Source organism: Zingiber officinale, chromosome 4A, assembly GCF_018446385.1.
Source record: "Zingiber officinale cultivar Zhangliang chromosome 4A, Zo_v1.1, whole genome shotgun sequence".
Classification (NCBI taxonomy): Eukaryota; Viridiplantae; Streptophyta; class Magnoliopsida; order Zingiberales; family Zingiberaceae; genus Zingiber; species Zingiber officinale.
In genome coordinates this window covers 124153682-124176492 of record NC_055992.1, presented here as the reverse complement: position 1 = coordinate 124176492, position 22811 = coordinate 124153682, and the positions used below count along the sequence as shown (strand labels likewise).

The 22811-nt window shown below is 37.2% G+C and overlaps 1 protein-coding gene and 1 pseudogene across 1 annotated transcript; one reads left to right on the top strand and one right to left on the bottom strand.

The window, feature by feature from the left end:
* Positions 1–3241: 3241 nt before the first annotated feature.
* Positions 3242–9697, bottom strand: LOC121970935. Its single transcript, XM_042521961.1, has 9 exons — positions 9545–9697; positions 9340–9422; positions 8947–9091; positions 6278–8656; positions 6074–6169; positions 5294–5381; positions 5125–5180; positions 4045–4096; positions 3242–3495 (listed from the first exon to the last, which is right to left on the bottom strand). Exons 1-9 carry the CDS (start codon positions 9677–9679, stop codon positions 3446–3448), a joined length of 3084 nt encoding a protein of 1027 aa, XP_042377895.1. The 5' UTR covers positions 9680–9697; the 3' UTR covers positions 3242–3445.
* A 2355-nt stretch (positions 9698–12052) lies between these two features.
* Positions 12053–22025, top strand: LOC121973625 (annotated as a pseudogene).
* Positions 22026–22811: the final 786 nt, after the last annotated feature.

The window sequence follows — 22811 nt, the reverse complement described above, 5'->3', positions numbered from 1 at the left end:
ACTTAGATGAAATATTATAAAATATTCCACCAAATGAAATGATTTTAATAGGAGGTGATATAAATGGGCATGTCGAAGTGAAAAATGAGGAATATGAGAGGGTGCATGGGAGCTATGGGTTTGTAACGAGAAATGAGGAATGGAAAACTATATTAGATTTTGCGATAGCATATGACCTTATATTAACTAATACGTTTTTTAAGAAAAAAGAAGAACACTTAGTCACATTAAAAAGTGTAAATAATAAATCGCAAATTGACTTTCTTATGGTTAGGAAGAAAAATAGATTTGTAAAGATTACAAAGTTATCCCTGGAGAAAGCTTAACTATCCAACATAGGTTAGTAGTATTGGATATACGCTTCAAACATAATATCAATAGAAAGAAAATATATATGATTTCTAGAATTAAGTGGTGGAAGTTAAAGGATGGGAAGCAAAATATATTTAAAAAGAAGGTAGAAGTACAAGCATTAGGTGAAATATATGATGACTCTAATACAACACGGGATAAGATGATATCAAAGTTGAAAATAGTAGCTAAGAGTATACTCGGTGAGTCAAAGGGACATACACCACTAAGAAATCTGGGTAGCGGAATGAAAAAGTACAAGAGAAAGTAAAGGAAAAAATGAATAACTTATAAGGAATTATATATTTGTAAGGACGAGAAAATACAATAGTTAAGATAGTAGTAAATGAAGCAAAAAATGAAACTTCTGAACGATTATATCAAAAATTGGCTAAAAAAGAAGCGGAAAGAGATATTTATAGAATAGCTAAAGTGAGAGAAAGAAAAACAAGATATTTTAGCCAAATAAAATGTATAAAATGAATATAATAGGGTACTAGTAAATGATGGAGAAATAAAAGAGTGGTGGAAGAGGTATTTTCATCAACTTTTTAATGAAGGTTTACGTGACCAACTTAACTTAGGTAATTTAAGTAGGTCAAATGAACATAGAAATTTTAATTTTTATCGTAGAATTCAAATTTTAGAAGTAAAACAAATTTTAAATGAGATGCACAATAGAAAAGCGGTTAAATCAGATGATATTCCGATAAAGGTATAGAAGTGCCTAGGGAAACAAGGTATGGAATAGCTTACAAAATTATTTAACATGATATTGAAAATAAAAAAAATCCTGATCAATAGAGGATAAGTACTCTAATTCCCTTATATAAGAACAAGGGAGATGTATAAAATTGTGCAAATTATAGGGGTATTAAACTAATGAGTCATACTATGAAACTTTGGGAAAAAATAATAGAAAAAATATTAAGAAAGTATACCACAGTGACCGAAAATCAATTTGGGTTCATGCTTGGAAGGTCGACAATAGAAGTTATACATCTTTTTAGACAATTAATTGAAAAATATCGGGTGCAAAAACAAGATCTACATATGGTATTCATTGTCTTAGAAAAAGTTTATGATAGAGTACCAAGAGAAATTATATGGAGAATTCTAGAAAAGAGATGTGTTAGCGTAACATATATTGAATTAATTAAGGATATGTATGAGGATATAACGATCAAAGTAAAGACTTCAGGAGAAGTAACTAAAGCTTTTCCAATAAAGATAGGGTTACATCAAGGATCAGCTCTAAGTCTCTATCTTTTTACACTAATTATGGACGAACTCACTACGCACATTCAAGATACAATATCATAGTGCATGTTGTTTGCAAATGATATTATTTTGGTAGATGAAACACGTAAAGGAGTAAATGCTAAATTAGAATCTTAGCGAGAAATACTAGAAGGGAAAGGTTTTAAGCCCAGTAGATTAAAAATAGAATATATGGAATTTAAGTTTAGCAATATTAGAAATAATGAGACAATTGTTAAAATAAGAGAGGATGAGTTGTCCGGAACCGAGAGATTTAAATATTTAGGATATTTTTTGCAAAACAATGGAGGGATTGAGAGAAATGTCTTACATAGAATACAAGCAAGAAAGTTGAAATGGAGGGGAGCGTCGAGTATTTTATATGACCGTAAAGTATCTCTTAAACTTAAAGGTAAGTTTTATAAACTCGCAGTTAGATTTGTTATATTATATGGAGTTGAATGTTGGGCTATGACTCGAACACATGAGCAGAATATGAGAGTTGCAGAGATGAGGATGTTAAGGTGGATGTGTGGATATACGAGGATAGACAAAATAAGAAATAAGAGCATTAGAGAGAAAGTCAGAGTTGCATCTATTAAGAAAAAATCCAAGAAACACGTTAAGATGGTACCGACATGTACTTAAATGACCAATAAATTCTCCACTTAGGTGATGTGAAATTATGATAAACATACATATCAAACTAGAAAGAGGAAGATCAAAAAAGATTTGGTTAATAATAATAAAGAAAGATAAAATTTATTTTAATATAGATGATGATATAATAGGAGATAGAGTTTAATAGTATAAAAGGATTTATATAATTAATCCATTTAGTGGGAAAATATTTAATTATTGTATTGTTGTGATGGTTCTTATATGTAATAGGAAAGAGAATTTAATTTTAATTTAGAGAAAAATTATTATATACAGATAAAATGATTAAAACTTTTGCTCCTTCGTCAGGTACCCACGTGGAGATCGTCCACGATAGTTTATATGTATAGAAAAATTAAAAGGAACAAACTGTGGATAAAAAAAAATTAAAACGGACGATGTAATACTATATAAAAGGGTCATGTTTTAATGAAATTACTTGTGTTAAATAAATTTAGGTTAAATTAGAATAATAAAATTTAAGAATCTCCTGTGATGATATTCAAAATAGGAGTTAAATCAGGGTTATAAAGAAACCTAAATTTTGAGACTATGTAAATTGTAATTTAAAATTTATAAATCGTTAAATTATTTCAAAATAGAAATTAAATTTATATATATATAAGAATAAAATAAAATATAAATAAATCTTAGGAAATATAGTCTCGTATTATTTTAACATTAGGTCGAGCATGGTCCATGATGGGTGAATTTAATCTGCACGTACTATAAAATGTACTTGTTAAGTTGAGCAATTAGAAAATAAGTCGTGTAAAAAATTAATATAGCAAAAAAGTGGAATAATAATAAAAAATGGACTTGTTAAGTTACTACAAAGAACAAATTAAATAATTAATAATATTTGAGAATATAATTTAACATAACTCTAGATGCAATGAAAGAAAATAATTTAAAAATTGGAATGCATGAGCTCATCAGATTGCTAAGTTTTTATTAAATGGTGGTAGAGAACTGATCATGGATAATGGTGTAGCATGTTATAATTTTTTAGTAATGTAATCTTCTTAAAGAAAAAAAAAGATTATAATTTACATTTACATGCATCAAAAGGGTCAAACAGAGGGAAAACCAACCCTCAAGTAACAATGTACAAAAACGAGTCAAGATACAAACAACTAACTTCCAAGTACAAGTCCATTAGCCATCACGCCTGCTAACTCTTAGTGACAATTTTTCGCCTTTTTGGCGGTGCCGATTTGATTCCTGGTAGAAGATAAATTAGAGATTAGAGGGGGGAAACGAGCAGAGACACAATCAGACTTGCTTTCCAATAAAAAGAAGAAAAATTAGGGGAAGAAACTGGTTCACTTATCCAATTCAGCACCTTGTCAATGTGTATTGAACTGGTAAGTTGCAGTGACATTAAGAACGCAAAGCAATGTGTGCTTATTGAAACAATTTTTTATCCAAACAATCTTATGCATTCCTGCATGCTCAAAACTTTGCAATTGCATTAATTTACCAGATATTATAGTGCCTTTTCGGGCCTGAGTATGATCTATCTTAAAACTAAAGCACAAAAACACCATGTACAAGCTTAGACGATGATTAACTTGTAGTTCCTCACTTCATAGGGCAGGCTAATAACGAACACTTTCGCTCCTTAAGGTCATTTTCATTCCAACAAAAGAAATCACAAAAGCAAGAAAAAACAATGATAGTAGGATATCTATGCTTTGGTCAGAAAAATAAATACAGAGAAATTGGCTGTCACAAATAAACCTTTTTAAGGGGGGAAAAAGTCGAACAAACCTTCACGAGAACACAACATATCAACACCCTTTATGCCATTGATTGTACCATCCTGCAAGTATATGCATAAATTGAAGTAAAAAAATAATAGTGTCCAGAAAAAACAAGAATCAGCCTTTTGAAGTCTGAAATAAAGTTGGCATCCCTACATGTAAGGGCCTATTACAAATTAGGTCATGGCAATGATAAAATTTTATAATATATCCACTCATACCCACCTGCTTAAGTTGAGTTTGCATACATAATAATCAAGTTCAGATTCGGTTTAGATGGTAACACTGACTACACGGAGTTGGAAATTGCATAAATTGTGTCTCCACTAGTAACAATATATTATGCATTTATAAGATGGATAGAAAATACTCATTTATTGTTTAAAGATAGTGGTCGGATATAAGAATAAGAACCTGCAGTGAGTTGGATAGGATTCAAACAGGAAGGTACCTAGATGGCGTTTGTGTATAGCTAGTAACAAGAAATAAAGGCATCTGACCTGTTGTCCTCATAAGACTTGACGAGGGACAACGATGCAAATTCTTTTGTGAAGGACAGAGTCATCGCATTCAGAAATAGAGAATGAGGAAGCCACCAACAAATACTTTTTTTAATAAGATATTAAGGTTGCAGATAATGCTGCTTAAATAAATTCGTAAATTCAGTAAATAGGAACATGCACACCCAGTTTACTACAATCATGACATATTTCTGTTTTTTTTAATAGGGTTGCATATAATGTTATCTTAATGAATTCATAAACTCAATATATCACACTCAGTTTACTTCAACCATGACACATTTCAGTGTTAGTTTGTGCATCTGCCACAAATTTAGCTCAGTATCAATGGAATTTTATTGTGCATACATAATGAATTGATATTGTATATATTCAAACCATAACATACGACCAGTAAAAACTAAAATTCTTACAGTAACCACTACTTGTCTTTTAAGTTGTCATTAACTGTCAAACAAAATGTGACTATTGTTTGTGAAATAACTCCACTAGGAAGAAGAAAAAAAGGAAGAGTTAAGAGACCCTCCTGGCCCAATATAATCAATGGCAAAGTAAACATTACATACCGCATTATAGACAATCTGCTGACACCCATTGTCCAGCTGAGGTACGATCAAGCGGCCTGCTAAAAATTACAAAGTATGTTACACTTTCTGAGTTATGCATCAACTTAGAAACCAGCATAAAAACAATGGGTCAATTAATTAAGTCACATAATCAAAACAAAAATATTACCTGATCTGGATCTTTTTAAGTTGAGAATTTCTGGTAAGCCCAATGCAAGTTTTTTAGCCTTTTCCCTAGTAAGTGGAGATTGGTGTACCTGGGGAATGTAGAAGACAAGTTTAAAGAAATATAAGCTTAAACATAACACAAAAGGATCTAATCATATTTGACATTGTCACACACTTGAGAATAAGGTACAGATATAAGATTCGAGCATACTCCAAGGCAAAAATGGAAATGGCAGAATTAGGTTATATACATCGATAAACTATTTTATACTATCAATATATTACTGTGATAATATCCCAAGTCCTAACAGCATGTTTAGTTAGAATGTAGAGTAGAAAAAATGCTATTGGGGATAAGGGGTGAAAAAGCATTCTTCAATTGTTTATTTTGATGGAAGAGCTGAGAGAAGAATCAGTTTGGAGGATTCATCTCTTGCGTTTTCTGCCGATATAGATCTGCCCAAAATTAGGCAGATGATAGGAGAGAAGCTGATTTATTTAAAAGAAAATATCACATCAGCACATTGGACCTTTTTCTGCCTTTCCTTCCATCATTTCCTCTTTATAACTAAACAATGAGATATATATAGATCATCGCCCCCTTTCCACAAGTAATTGCAAGACTAATGATTTTGAAAATAATTTAAAAGCTGCTTAAAGAAAATATTATACATTTATCATATGAAGTACTTTCCACCTAAATACCAAATCACATACACTGAGCAAACTAAAGTATGGAAGCAAATGAGACCAACACAAAAAATAGAAAGTGAACACTTACATAGGTGCTTTGGCTCGACATTTTCTTCCTCCTAGACATTTGCAATCTCGTATTTTTGTTGCATCCCTCTGCTTTTGAAACATCAGGTTCCTTTACCTAGTCACCAGTAAGTAAATACAATTGAGCACTTACATCATGGTTATTTGTCATGTTAGTTAAATTCACATTAGCCAGTAGCATAGATTTATCTTTACTAGAGGAAACCTTGGCAGCATTATCCAACGGAACTGCGCATTTCATGAAAGTAGAACAATTTTCCTGACTGCTGTTTTCCATACCAACATGACCAATGGCAAATCCAGTTTTAACTTTCAATTCATTGATCATATCATCACTGGGTAAAGATGATAAGTTCTGACTGTATTTCACACGACTAGCATTCAACTTCTCTTTGAAAGAGTCAAAATTGCAAATCTCAGACGTATTTGCAAGATCCAAAGGAGGCTTATGCATTGAGCCACGGTCTTCATATGTAGATGCAAGCTTTTCCTCCTTGGAGATATCTGATTTGTAATTTGGTGTATCCATTGAAGAAGTTGCAACATTTTTTTTCTTTAAGACTCTTTTGACTTTCATCTTGTAAGAAGATACTGTTTTGACTTTTGTGCCTGACAGCAGGGAAAAGACAGTAGGTGAGCTAAGTACACGCCCACTTCTTGTACAAATGCCATCCAGGATTAGATACTCAGGACCCTGGATAGTCGATAAATTTTCTTTTAGGGATGTACTTTCACCTCCTAAGTCATCCACATCTAGAGATTCAGTTGATGCAAAACAATGCTTATAATGTTCCGGGGCAATGAGTTTGGTACAGTCCTGGTTGTGCATCTGATTTAGATCTTCCTGCCTTTCTTGTTTTTCAGTAGACTCAACAAAAGGTTCCTTTTCTGAGCAAATATCAACCACAAATCCTCTGGCAAGATCATTATCAATTAAATAAGACTTCTGAGGAGCAGGACTCCCGGAAGGAATACTGCAACTCTTAATCTTTTCAGAGATACTACGGCACAGCTCATTTATCTCATCTCTTGTAGATTTTTCTGCATTTCCTGAGCACAGCTTGTTAAGCATTTTGGAAAAAGCAATGCATCCTAGCTCACCTTTCACATTTCCTCTTCTAACATTATCTTCTTTGTAGGTTTTAGCCTTCTTGGATTCCAAGATATCAGAATGAACAGAATTTTTTAAACTTGCAAAATTTATTCCCTTAATTGAAGTTACATTCTCATCCTTCAAATCCATAGGAGAAAACAAACAATCTGATGAACCTATAGTTTCTAATGCTGATTTACTGGAACAAGGTAGTATTGCTGCTACACTATCTGGCATTTTCTCACTGTGATTGAGATTTGAAAAATCTAAAGATTTTGACGATGGATTGCTCAGAATATTGACATTTCCAGAGTTATTGTAGCCTTCAGCATCTTCATTTAGGTACACAGAATCTTTTGTGTGAATATTTTCTTCAAGGTTGAGGATGGGAACTAAATGATTGTCTATCTTCATCTCATGTAAGTTGATCACTGATGGTTTGTTCTGCATGTCACTTGTATCCTGGGTGCTCATAGTCAATGGGAATGCATTATTTTCATTCAAACTAGAGAATGCAACTTGTTTATGACAATTTGTTGTGCCCTCAGCAAAAGTCTTGAATGATGGAACAGAACCAACCATTATTCCATCATTTTCATTATCTTCTTGGTAGGCTTTAGCCTTCTTGGATTCCACGATTTCAGAATGAACAGAATTTTTTAAACTTGCAAAATGTATTCCCTTCATTGAAGTTACATTCTCATCCTTCAAATCCATAGGAGAAAACAAACAATCTGATGAACTTATAGTTTCTAATGCTGATTTACTGGAACAAGGTAGTATTTCTGCTACACTATCTGGTATTTTCTCACTGTGACTGAGATTTGAAATTTCTAAAGATTTTGACGATGGATTGCTCAGAATATTGGCATTTCCAGTAGAGTTAGTGTGGCCTTCAGGATCTTCATTTAGGTACACAGAATCTTGTGTTCGAATATTTTCTTCAAGGTTGAGGATGGGAACTAAATGATTGTCTGTCTTCATCTCATGTAAGTTGATCACTGATGGCTTTTTCTGCATGCCACTTGTAGCCCGGGTGCTCATAGTCAATGGGAATGCATTATTTTCATTCAAGCTAGAGAATGCAACTTGTTTATGACAAGTTGCTGTACCCTTAGCATACATCTTGAATGATGGATCAGAACCAACCATTGTTCCATCATTTTTGTCCACATGCTTACTAAGTTCATCCACTGGCGATGATACAAATTTTTGCATTTCCGGATCCATTCTACTGCTAACAATTTTTTGAAGGGCAATAAAGCTATCTGTCACTTTGTTCCCAGCGGAGCTCAAGAAATTCCGCACTCTACCAAATGAAAATTCTTCAAGATGAACTGGTAATGTTTTCCCTGCACTGTAAGTTGAATCTACAGGGATTTGATTATGAGATGATAACTTTACAGGATTACAAGTTGCTCTCGTCCTGTAATAACCCCCAATATAATGATCCCAGTCATATGGAAATCCAACCAAGAAATGATTGCACATCTGCACATAGAATGAGAAAAAAGGTTCAGGTATGTTGAATTACTAGTAGAATAGTAAAAGTGTAAAAAAGAAAACATGCAAGACAAATATCGCTATACTTTATATTTCTAGGTCAATATATTATTTTTTTTCAATATCATTTAAAAGTCGATCTTGTTGTGAGAAAATACAACATTTAAAATTTTATTAGCTAAAGAGCACTGCTAGGGAACGATCTTGGAGAAACAAGTACAGTAACTTACAGTCATTCTGACATATTGGTCTAACAAGCAGAAAAAAAAAGAGCATACCTCAAGAGGAAAACCATTATCTTGCGTGCGTGATTTGTTTATCATGCCATCAAGTAAAACTATAACCCCATCTGCAGCCTCAATAGTATAAGCATCATTTCTTTTCACAATGGGTGCAGAATAGAAGATTCTAGCTGCTTGTTGCCTGAATTGAAGTTTAAGGAATTCAAGGTATAGATATGCAATGTTAGGACGAAAGGCTTGCTTCAAGTTATTGGAGACACGCGCGCGCACAAAACAGAGATAATTAACCAGAAGGAACCAAAGAAATCAGCATTTACAGACGGTTAGGAAAAATGTCTACTTTACTTTAACTAGTAAAGATACAGGAATTCCCAAGGAGAAGCTACGTTACTAACTCTAACAAAATCGGATCAGTATTATAGGACTTACCTCTTAGTAAATCCACTTACAGCCAATCTTTTACCATCGACATGTTTTTCTGCTTCAAACAACCACCAGTCAAACAGACTAACCTGTAAAATTAACATCTTTTTTCCGTTATTGTTGGAAGATTAATAATCAAGATTCAGGCTGGAAACCCTAACGGGACATCGCCCAGAAGAAATCGAAACAGGGTAAAGGAAAGGACACGCACTACTTTTTGGTCGGCGGCAGAGGTAGGGGAAAACATCGTCGCCGGAGTAGGAGGGCTCTTCCAAGTATTAGAGAGGCGAGCGCCTGCAGGTCTCGGCGTCGGAGCCGGAGAGGGGATATCGCCACCTGCGCCCATGACATCTGTCTCGACTCCTTGGGCGGGAAAACGAGGTATATTAATTTTTTAATATGGAAAATCTTATCAGTGAAATTACAATTTAGGCCAAAATTTGTTGAATAACTTTTATTTTAATATCTGAAGTTTAAAAAAAAAAACGAGCCGAGCTGAATTGAATAATAAGAAGCTCGAACTCAAATTTAACTTGAATTTAATTTGGATTTTAGTTCTGAACTCGAGCTTGACTCATGATAAAATTAAATAACTCCCATGTTAAATTTAAATAAAATTTATTTAAAAATTAAATAAACTTAGCTAAACTTATTTAAAATAATTAATTATAATAATTAATAATATATTTTTATATTTATTATTTATATAATATTAAATTATCTATCGATATATATAGGGGTATTTAGAATTTATCTGGTGTTTCTTATTTTTATAAATAAATAAATTAAATTAAAAGCGGTGAGTCAGGTAACGATATGCTTTTTTTTAATAATTATTAAAATATATAGAAAAATATTAGATAACAAATACTTATGGATAAATGATTAATAAAATATATTAAATTAAAAATTAAAAATATAATCAATTTTATTTAAATTTAAAATTAGATGTAAATTAATAAAATAATTCTCATCATCAGTATTTTGATTAGTAAAATATTTAATTGTAAAATTACAGATATTTAAGAGTGGTGGCAAAAAGTGAATACGCTCGTCTCTCTCCGTGCCCCTGCCAATTTGTCCCAGGGCTAACACGGAGAAGGTAAATCACGGACAGCTACTGCCCTTTGGAATAGTGACTAGCACATAAGGAAGGTATTTATCTTGACTTTAAAAGTGAATGTTTGATGAATAGATATTTGATTGGTAAATATTTAGTTCAAGAGAAATACTCCTCTTATAATGGATGCTTTGATGGGAATTTAAGAGTCCTCGGGGTCATAGTGTCGTGGTAGAATATCTAGATTGTCACCTAAGTACCCCGGTTTAAATCACAACTACGGCGTATTTGTAGAAATTTTCTCTCTAAATGGTGAGCGACGCGTAACTAATGGATGTTAGGCTTCTGGGTTGGCCGCCGCATGCACTTCCTGATTTACCCTAGTGATCGATAGGAAAATTTCGTGAGGTCGGGCCGATTACCCTCAGAGATAGTCAATAAGGCTAACTGAGATTTTTTTTTATGAAAATTTAGGGTCCCCTCGAAAAATGGATATTTAAATGGATTACAAATATTTAAGAGAAATACCTTTCCTATTTAGTTGATGTAATATTTAATTACTAAAATTAGGATATTTGAATGATGATGTGAAAGCCGGATTATAAATATTCAAGAGAAATACTTCTTTTATTATGGATGCTCTGATGGGAATTTAGGTTCTTCTTGGAGTAGTGTCGTGGTTGTAATTTAGGATATTGTCATATGAGGTATTGGGATTGAAATTCAGCGTGTTCGAACATGTCTTCCTCTATGCCTTAACCATCTGCACTAATGAGGTCTTGGAGTCGAAACTCAACGTATTCGAACATGTCTTCCTCCATGCCTTACCCATATGCACTAATGAGATCTTGGGGTCGAAACTCAACGTGTTCGAACATGTCTTCCTCCTTGTCTTGGCCATCTGCACTAATGAGGTATTGGGGTTGAAACTCATCGTATTCGAACATGTCTTCCTCCATGCTTTGACCACTTGTACTAATGATTAATAGTCACTCATTAGTTATCTCGCATAGAATACCTAAGACGATATTTTTTTAGAATATATATATATATATATATATATAATTCCTCTTACACTACCTTAAACCCCAACTAGGGCTTTAAAATTCCCCTTCCCCTGCTCTCGGTAAATTTCACCCTGCCTGTACAGGCACTGCCCCAACCTCTCACAATGAGATGGTGAGACCTACTACTTAAGTGTGGGTCCCACCATCCCAATGTGAAAGGTTGGGTAGTACCTGTAGTATAGGCAGGATCGAATTAACCCCTGCCCTCTCTCTCCCTCGCCTCCTCACCCCCTCCCAAACAGTGCTGCGTTAGGGTTGCAGTCCGACCTTGGAGACGGCAGCGTTGGTCGGAGAACGCAGAGCGGCAGAGGTAAGCTGCTGCTGCAATTTGCTTTTCTTAAATTCGTTTCTTGATTTACTGGTTGATTCTACTTCTCATCCGCTCGAGTTTTTCTTTTTTCTTTTCTTTTTCCTGTTCAGCTTGCTGCTTGATCTGGTTGCATCCTATTTTGTACCGGGTAAATTGTTCTATCCTTGACGACGATGCATTCTTTTATCGCTGCGAGTGTTTGAGTCGATGGAGTTTTGTTTTGTTTGAAGACCGATTGCTAGATATTGATCGAGGAAAGCTAATGTTTTTAACTTCTTATGCGATGAAGAAATGGTCGTCCCTTTGCTCACGAAGAAGATCACGAAGAAGCGCGTGAAAAGGTTCAAGAGGCCTCAGAGCGACCGCAAGATATATGTGAAGGTAAGACTGTTTTGAACAACTTCGTGCTAAGTTCAGCGTTTCTTATTTTACTACAAAACTTTCAGCCTATGAGTATTGACAGACTGATGAGATTGATGTTGGATATTGGGGCCTTAAATGGACCAAAACGATTTTGAGGAAAGAAGTCATCAATTGTTGAAAGTCGTAATTGACTTCAATATTAAAATCTACGATTCGCGTAGATAGATTTAGACTATTAATTTGCTCAAAACCGATTAAGGGTGAATGAGAAATTAATGTTTAAAGTCGGCCCAAAATAACATTTATTATTCATTAATAAAGTACATGGGAGAATAGTCCCACATCGAAAATTCTCGATGTGTATTCTCTACTTATTAATGAAGATGTGTTAATGGAGTTAACACAAAAATAAAAGGACAGGTGCTCCCTTAGCCCAGGGCGAGTAGGTGCTCGCACCTGTGAGCCCGCCACCCGCCACGTGCGTAATGGGCGCTTTGTAAGCGCACTTTGCACTTAAGGAGCTTAAATTTATGCTCCAGGTGACATTGCAGTGCCTACGTGGCACTCGGGTGACGTGTCAGGCTTGTACCTGACGTGGCAGTGCCTATGCGGCATCCTCGTGGGCAAAGGGAGATGAGTTGACTTAGGGAATGGATGGCTACCGTTGATCAACGTTGATCAAATAGGTATGATGGATCGCTTGTGATACGATCTAGAGCGTTAGATCGCAAAGAGTAACGATCTGACGACTTGGAATGAGACTTGATCTGAAGCATCGAATCAATGGATCCAGATCCGATGGCCGATGACAATAGGCGGGATCTGAGGGTCACAACTCCTCAGATCTGATGGATGAGATTGAAGTGGGCTTGGAGAAGGGTTACAACCCTTCAGAATGGATGATCTAGATCGATCCAGCCCAAAGAACACATCCACTCACCCAAAGGACACTCAACCTCTTCTTTCAGTATAAATAGAACCCTCCAGATGATGAAATATTCACTTAATCCTCTCTTCTCTTCCTCAAGCATTCATCTCATCTTGTGCATTCAAGAGTCCAAGAAGTCTACTAGAAGGTTCGCTGGTCTCGGAAGTCGGAGTGCTACGATTCCGAGACATTCGTCGTCGTTGTATCTTGGGAACGAATTGCAACAATCCGTTAAGCACCGTAGCGGAGCAATATCATTTACGGAGATAGTGTCGAACACTAGCCTCGACAATCAGTTTGCATACTCCAGAAGCTACCCGGAATAAACAGTCGTAAACGATATTTCGTGCAAACTGATATGGCTACCAACGATATTCCGACGGCCGTTCCGACCGTCATTCCGACAACCATTCCGCACGGAGAAAAGCCGGAGAAATTCACCGGAACCGACTTCAAAAGATGGCAGCAGAAGATGTTGTTTTATCTAACAACACTAAACCTTGTACGGTTTTTGCACGAAGACACGCTAGCCACTACGGAAGGTAGTAAGGCTGCTAGCGATGCGTGGTCTCACGGAGATTTTCTGTGCCGCAATTATATACTCAACGCCTTGGGCAACACGTTATATAACGTATATTGTTCTCTGGAGACGACAAAATCTTTGTGGGAATCCCTTGAGAAGAAATACAAGACCGAAAATGCTGGATTGAAGAAATTCATCGTCGGTCGGTTTCTGGATTTCAAGATGGTGGACTCAAAAAGCGTCTCATCTCAAGTCCAAGATATGCAATTAATACTGCATGATCTGGATGCCGAAGGCATGAAGCTGAACGAGACATTCGCAGTTGCTGCGGTAATTGAGAAGCTCCCTCCGTTATGGAAGGATTTCAAGAATTACCTAAAGCACAAGCAAAAGGAGATAGGGCTTCAAGACCTGATCCTGAGGCTACGAATAGAGGAGGATAATTGAAAGTTATCCGACTCCAGAGGAACCAAACGGACTATAGACGAAATGTCCAACCTGGTCGAGCCAAACGCTAAAAAGCCGAAGCAGTTCAAAAAGAAGGCTCAAGCAAAGAAGTTCAAAGGCTCCTGCTACAACTGTGGAAAGGCAGGACACCTGTCCAAGGACTGCAGACGCCCAAAGAAGCCAACCAAAGGGCCAAAGGATGCTGCGAATCATGTCGCAACCTCTCTTGAGGACTTGGATCTCACTGCAGTTGTATTTGAAGCCAACTTGGTGGATACCAACCCGAAGCAGTGGTTCATTGATACTGGAGCAACTCGTCATATCTGTTCCGATAAGGCGATGTTCTCCAAGTATACTCCTATAAATGGCAGGAAGCTCTATATGGGTAATTCCACGACGTCGCCAATTGTTGGACTCGGAAAGGTTGTTCTGAAGATGACGTCCGAAAAGGAGCTAACACTCATTGATGTACTCCATGTTCCCGACATCAGTAAGAACCTAGTTTCTGGAGCGGCATTGGTCAAGGCCGGATTTAGGCTAGTGTTCCAGTTAGACAACTTTGTACTTACAAAGAATGGTGTCTTCGTAGGAAAGGGGTACCTAGACAAGGGTCTATTCAAAATGGTTGTAATGCTGTACTCCGAAATTTTGATGGTAATAAAATAAATGCTTCCAGCTATGTTGTTGAGTGTTTTAATTTATGGCATGATCGACTCGGACATGTGCATAATAATACTCTCAAACGTCTCGTCAAATTAAATTTATTACCAAACGTCAATGTTGACGGAACACACAAATGTGAAGTGTGCGTGGAAGCGAAAATGACGAAACTACCTTTTCATTCGGTGGAAAGGACAACAACTCCTCTAGAGTTAATACATAGTGATCTATGTGACTTGAAATTTGTGCAAACTAGAGGAGGTAAAAAATATTTTATTACTTTTATCGATGATTGCACAAAGTTCTGTTATGTCTTTCTTTTAAGAAGTAAAGACGAAGCCCTAGAGGCGTTCAGAACCTATAAAACAGAAGTTGAAAATCAACTTGACAAACGAATTAAAATAATTCGAAGCGATAGAGGTGGAAAATATGGTGCACCGTTTGATGAATTTTGTACAGAATCTGGCATTATCCATCAAACAACGGCGCCTTACTCACCTCAATCAAACGGTGTTGCCAAACGTAAAAATCGGACACTAAAAGAAATGATGAATGCCTTGTTGATAAATTCAGGTTTACCTCAAAACTTGTGGGGGGAAGCAATATTATCGGCAAATCACATTCTCAACAGAATCCCTCATAAGAAAAATGATAAAACTCCATATGAACTATGGAAAGGTTGCGAGCCATCGTACAAATACCTGAAAGTGTGGGGGTGCTTGGCAAAGGTCGAAGTACCTAAACCAAAGTAAGTAAAGATCGGACCTAAAACGTTCGATGCGGTATTTGTCGGATATGCCCATAATAGTAGTGCATATCGTTTCCTAGTTCACAAATCAGACATTCCTGATATATATGTGGGAACAACCATAGAATCTCGGAATGCGATATTCTTTGAAAACGTATTCCCAAATAAAAAGGGAAACGTTGAAAGTGATAACAACGGAAGTTCAAACAAAAATGACGTTACCGAACTTAGCTGTGATAAAAGGACTATTGACGATCAAAGTGAAGAGCCACGTCGTAGCAAACGGGCTAGAGTTGAGAAATCGTTCGGGCCAGATTTCATGACTTTCATGTCAGAAATGGAACCAAGAACATTAAGTGAAGCTCTCTCTAGACCCGATGCTCCAATGTGGAAAGAAGCTATCAATAGTGAAATTGAGTCTATCATGAATAATCATACTTGGGAATTAGTAGACATTCCTTCTGGTAATAAACCATTAGGTTGTAAGTGGATACTAAAACGTAAGTATAAAGCTGATGGATCAATTGACAAGTATAAGGCCAGACTTGTAGCCAAGGGGTACAAGCAAGAGGAAGGCCTTAATTACTTCGATACATACTCACTGGTGATAAGGATTACGTCCATACGAGTGCTAATAGTCATTGCAGCACTGTATGACCTTAAAATACATCAAATGGATGTTAAGACTGCGTTCTTAAATGGTGAGTTGGAAGAAGAAATTTATATGGAGCAGCCCGAAGGGTTCATGGCTCCTAGAAATGAGAAAAAGGTGTGTCGACTTGTTAAGTCATTGTACGGACTTAAGCAAGCGCCTAAACAATGGCACGAAAAATTTGACAAAGTAATGCTGTCAAACGAATTCAGAATAAATAAATGTGACAAATGCATTTATGTCAAAAACACACCTGAAGGCTATGTAATTGTCTGTCTATACGTAGACAACATGCTAATAATGTGCAGTAATCATGATGTAATCATGACTACAAAGAAAATGTTGACCAGAAATTTTGATATGAAAAATATGGGTCAAGCAGATGTTATATTGGGAATTAAAATTTTCAGGACATCAGAAGGAATAGTTTTATGTAGAATCTGTATTGAAAAAATTCAATGCGTACGATCTCTCTATAGTGAAAACACCTATGGATCTAAGTCAACACTTAGCGAAAAACCATGGTGAGACCATATCGCAGTTGGAATATTCTCGGATAATAGGCAGTTTGATGTATCTCACAAACTGTACACGTCCGGATATTGCCTGTACGGTCAACAAACTGAGTCATTTTACAAGTAATCCAAACGACACCCATTGGAAAGCATTGATGCGAGTTCTCAGATATTTGAAATATACTATGAACTATGGATTACATTATGGAAAATATCCCGCTGTGTTGGAAGGATATTGTGATGCTAATTGGATATCAGATACAAAAGACTCCAAATCCACTAGTGGATATGTATTCACGATCGGTGGGGGAGCAGTATCTTGGAAATCCACTAAGCAGACTTGCATTGCTCGGTCAACTATGGAATCCAAGTTTATAGCACTAGACAAAGCAGCTGAGGAAGCTGAATGGCTGCGAAATTTCTTGGAAGATATTCCGAACTGGATGAAACTTGTGCCTGCCGTACTAATCCACTGTGATAGTCAATCGGCGATTGGAAGGGCACAGAGTAATATGTATAATGGGAAGTCACGACATATACGTCGTAGACATAATACCATTAGGCAGTTGATCTCGAATGGAGTGATTGCAATCGACTATGTTAAGTCCAAAGATAATTTGGCAGATCCTCTAACGAAGGGGTTGAGTCGAGATCAAGTATACTGCTCATCAAGAGGAATGAGATTAAAAATCTACAACTAAAACGATTATAGCGGTAACCAAACCTTGTTGATTGGAGATCCCAAGATCTTGGTTCAATGGGACAACGGTTACAGTAGTTGTGGTCCAGCACATTAGATAGTTTAGCTCTATCCCAATCCTAGGATGAATTTGTGTTGGCCTACCTCATGTAGTGAGGTTAAGCTTATGCTTTTAGTGACTTCTATACCTGATAAGGTGGAGTATGGTAGGATACTCTTGATAGAAGTGTCACCTATGTGAGTGTGAAGACAGGCCGCTTCAATGAAACACTCATGAATCCAAGATGGTATCCATGGCCAAAACGGAACCAACCATGAGAACCTAAAGTAGGTGAGATAGATCTCTGTGTAGGTGTTGTTATATACACCAACAGCTGAGCAGTTCAAGACATCACGTTCACTGCGCAGCCTAGTATACTCGATAGCATTTCACTACGGAAGGTTCAAAGCCACAAGCTACCTCTCCCGATGCAGTGACTTATCGATTGGACTCTTGTAAAGTGTCAGCATGCATACACGCATTGCATTAATTTTCATTCATGTGGGGGATTGTTGGATATTGGGGCCTTAAATGGACCAAAACGATTTTGAGGAAGGAAGCCATCAATTGTTGAAAGTCGTAATTGACTTCAAAATTGAAATCTACGATTCGCGTAGATAGATTTAGACTATTAATTTGCTCAAAACCGATTAAGGGTGAATGAGAAATTAATGTTTAAAATCGGCCCAAAATAACATTTATTATTCATTAATAAAGTGCATGGGAGAATAGTCCCACATCAGAAATTCTCGATGTGTATTCTCTACTTATTAATGAAGATGTGTTAATGGAGTTAACACAAAAATAAAAGGACAGGTGCTCCCTTAGCCCAGGGCGAGCAGGTGCTCGCACCTGTGAGCCCGCCACCCGCCACGTGCACACGTGCACACGTGCGCAATGAGCGCTTTGTAGGCGCACTTTGCACTTAAGGAGCTTAAATTTATGCTCCAGGTGACATTGCAGTGCCTACGTGGCACTCGGGTGACGTGTCAAGCTCGTACCTGACGTGGCAGTGCCTATGCGGCATCCTCGTGGGCAAAGGGAGATGACTGGACAGTTGACTTAGGGAATGGATGGCTACCGTTGATCAACGTTGATCAAATAGGTATGATGGATCGCTTGTGATGCGATCTAGAGCGTTGGATCGCAAAGAGTAACGATCTGACGGCTTGGGATGAGACTTGATCTGAAGCATCGAATCAATGGATCCAGATCCGATGGCCGATGACAATAGGCGGGATCTGAGGGTCACAACTCCTCAGATCTGATGGATGAGATTGAAGTGGGCTTGGAGAAGGGTTACAACCCTTCAGAATGGATGATCTAGATCGATCCAGCCCAAATAACACATCCACTCACCCAAAGGACACTCAACCTCTTCTTTCAGTATAAATAGAACCCTCCAGATGATGAAATATTCACTTAATCCTCTCTTCTCTTCCTCAAGCATTCATCTCATCTTGTGCATTCAAGAGTCCAAGAAGTCTACTAGAAGGTTTGCTGGTCTCGGAAGTCGGAGTGCTACGATTCCGAGACGTTCGTCGTCGTTGTATCTTGGGAACGAATTGCAACAATCCGTTAAGCACCGTAGCGGAGCAATATCGTTTACGGAGATAGTGTCGAATACTAGCCTCGACGATCAGTTTGCATATTCCAGAAGCTATCCGGAATAAACAATTGATTCGAAAGTTGTGCCTTTTTGGTTGATACTTTTTGATTAAGCCTGCATGAATTTGATTGACTGCCACACTTAACAATGAAAATGATAGTGACGAGTGCATTTGCATTTGTAGATATATTGACATATTAGCATGTCAGTAACTCCTCAATTGCCTTGCAAGCAAATAAAAGTGGTTTTGTCTAGGATTTTGGCCCTCATGGCTCTTAATCTCTTAACTGCATAATTAAGATGTACATGTTCCTTTCATGCATGAAAGTATATTGTTCCTCCTTGGACATGCACAGCATTCACATTCCACAAGTCTTAGTCTCCAAACCATTAGATTTTTCTTGATCTGTACAACATTTCATTCTTATTTCTTTCTTCTTTGCTCAAATTGTTAGGAACTAGTGTAATTGTTCGGTTTGCCTTCAGTTATCTATTTTAAAGATAGTGTTGTTTCAGGATCTTATGGTGCATTTGGTATGAAATTAAAATGGTTTAATTCCTAATATAATTCCATTCAAATGTTTGGTTGGGCCATTTGAACAAATGACCCATTCCAAGCAATCACTCATTCCTTTTCATCCATTCCATTGTTTAAGGAGATGATAATATTAATTCTACCTCTATTTAGAAATAACAATACTTAATTAATTATCATTTCAAAATTAAAATAGAGATAAATGAGATGAGTAAACTTGGAGGGTTGGGAGGCCTCAACAAGGTAGAATATATGAGGAGGCATGCCAGGTGCACAGTCAAGATGGACAGATCTGTTGGGTTGGATGAGCCGATCTTCTTTGGTGGAATGATCAAGTTGAGAATGTTGACTGATGAGACTGATTGACTGGAGCTGGCATGTTTAGTGGACCACTCGAGCCAGGTTTGTAGCATGGAGGACATAATGGGCGAGTCAGGTTGAGCTGGGCTTTACTGATTGGTCTACGTCGGCCGGCTGATCGAATAGGCTGAACAGGTTGGGTTAGGCTAGTGGGTCGGTCTAATCGCTCTGGCAGCGCATGTCTGCAGACTGATTGAATTATTCGGGTTAGACAGGATGTTTGGTAGGATGGACCAAGCCAACTGATTTAGTCATGAAATGTTAGGTGGATCGACCTGGTTGGGTGTATCACGTGGACAGGCATATGAAACAAACCAAATTAACCAAACAAACTAGACTGAACCAAGAAGGTTAAATCAGTTGGTGGAATTAGACAAGCCAAACAGGTCAAATATAGATCAATATTGCAGTTACCCACTGGCCTTTTCATTTCATTTTCTTTCCATTCCCTCTACCAAAAGCATCCGTAATGCAATCATATCTCCCTAACCTGGCACAAAATGAAAAATCTGGAACCAATTTTCCCTTTTCTCAGTCAATCAGGATATTGTTTTTTTTTTCTGGTGTTTTCTTCATTTTTGATATCTCTCTTTTTTTTTAGATATGATAGCCTTTCTTTGAGGGATCTTTGCATTTAAACTACAAAAACCCACTAGGAAATCTAGCTCCTCTTCATTCTTTATTCTTTTAACTTTTTTCATTCGATATCATTGGTTTTGCCATTGTTATCACCAGTTATTTCACCACAGTATGGTTTTGTTTCTTTTTATTTATTGTTTTCCCAATTGTCTTGGCGTGGTAGCCGAATTGGCGCAGACTCAAGGGAATAGATTCTCTTTGTGAGAAGAAAGTTTAAGGGATGCACCTTGATGCCCAATATTGGTTATGGCTCCGACAGGAAGACACGCCACTACCTTCCCAATAGATTTAAGAAATTTGAGGTAAATAATGTTGCCGATTTGGAATTGCTGATGATGCACAACAGGTACAATCTAAAATGCTTATATTGATTTTGTTCGAAATTTAAGGCAGGCGGAGCCGCGGAGGCCGATTGAAATGACATTGGTGCTTGATGAATAGATGACTTGGACATATCTAACGTATGTGCACCGGAAAACGGACTCCTATGTGGAACTGAAGGATAGTGGCGACGAAACCAGCGATACTCAGGCTCTGCGCACACTCAGACAAGTACACTGAACGTTAGACACCAGAAACTAGGGAAAAACCCTCCGACGCTCAAGTCAGATACCTTTTTTTCAGAAGAATAGTGTACGAAGGAAAAAAAATTATAGAAGACGAGTGTGAATGTGCGCATACATGCTCAAAGGAGAGGATCTCCCTTTTTATATGACCATGCGTACCTCTGGAGCTTGACCGATGTCAGAGAATGTCAGCTGTCAAGGCCTGTCGGGTGATGGAGGACATGTGACGCTCTCTTATTGGTTGAAAGAAGGTTTCATTCGCAAATGATAACAGACCATTGGAATATTCCCTGATGTATGACAGTTATTCCCTGACAGGAGGTTATAATTCACTGACATTGTTGTCGCCTAATACTTCCTGTTCCGCCCGGGTTTAGTTACGGACATCTCGGTATAACCGTGCAGGTGTGACACCTGGTCCAAGTCTTGGTGAGGGAAACGAGCTATGGTGATGATCCCATCTTTCACGCCTAGATCATTGAAGGGCCGACCGGGAGTTGTCTTATTGAAAGTACCAGGCCTGACTATGTGGACCGGACTTAAAAAACCCAACCAGTCGGGGGCAGGTTAGGCATTACTCCAGCTACATCTTATGTCTCAGATCTAGGACCCTGACCTGTCTATATTCGACCGAGAATTATGCGGTCGATGACATCAAGCGGTCTAACTCCTTCTTTCCCCTCCTAATTGCTGACTGTCACGTTCCTTTGATTGACCTTGGTCTGTCCTTGATTGTCATGCCCTCTTGACTTCTAACTATCTGACTTTATCGGACCCCACTTTTATGCACCGTATCATCATGTATGTTCCTGTTTTACAAATGTACTTAATTCTTGTCAGGACCTACCGTGCGGAAATTGGCCATAGTGTTTCAATCATGATGCGTAAATTGGTCGTCCAACGAGCTGAACAGCTCGATATTGTCGTGACTAATAAACTAGCAAGGCTTCGCAGCCAAGAGGATGAGTGAGCATTAGTTTGGAAGTGGTGTTTCTTGGCGTCACCTCTACCATGAAGTAGACTCCTGATTAGAGCTACTGGATTTATCTAGTAGATTTTCCTAAATTCGTCTTGTTCAATACACTTCAAACTTGATAACTAGATTTTGGCTACTTTCCCTTGATCATTTTGCGTGAAATACATTCAGGTGAGATTCTATATGTGATGTTACCTTATACAAAATGGGTTCCTTTCACCATCGTTTGCTCACTTAACATGAGCTATATATGTCTGTTTGAAGAAAACTCTTTCAAACTGATGGAGTTCTTCCCTATGCTCACTCCTCCTATGTCGATCCTCTGGTGGGTTGACATTGATTGTGAGATATAAATGAGATGAAATAATAAAATTATTTATTCTTTTGATTTATCTATAAAATGATAATTTATAGATATATTATAAGACTTCCTCAATTGGCATAGTAATATAGAAAATATTATAAGACGTCAATTGATAGAGTAATAAATAAAAGGAATAATTAATAGGTCTTGATCTTATCAGAAATATGTGAAGATGGAATTATCGATATGACGTATCTGAAATGTTAATCGTATCTTCATGATCCGGATGATGAGCTGTCTTCTGTGTTGATCAAGTCGTTAGAAGTCCTCTGGTCAATAGTACCTGCAGCCAGCGACCGGGTTGACCTGGTCCCTGGTACCCCGATGCTCGAGGTGGGTCACACGAATATATAAGCAACTGAATAATAGTAGGACAATGAAATGAATAAAAGAATGAATACAATGATGTACCCTAG

Bases quoted from the DNA above. Each gene is read 5' to 3' on its own strand.
- LOC121970935 (XM_042521961.1), bottom strand. From the start codon at position 9,679: ATGGGCGCAGGTGGCGATATCCCCTCTCCGGCTCCGACGCCGAGACCT. The intron at 9,092-9,339 runs GTAAGTCCTATA...ACTTCAATTCAG, and splicing joins GTAAGTGGATTTACTAAGAG to GCAACAAGCAGCTAGAATCT. The intron at 4,097-5,124 runs GTATGTAATGTT...ATATACTTGCAG, and splicing joins AGCAGATTGTCTATAATGCG to GATGGTACAATCAATGGCAT.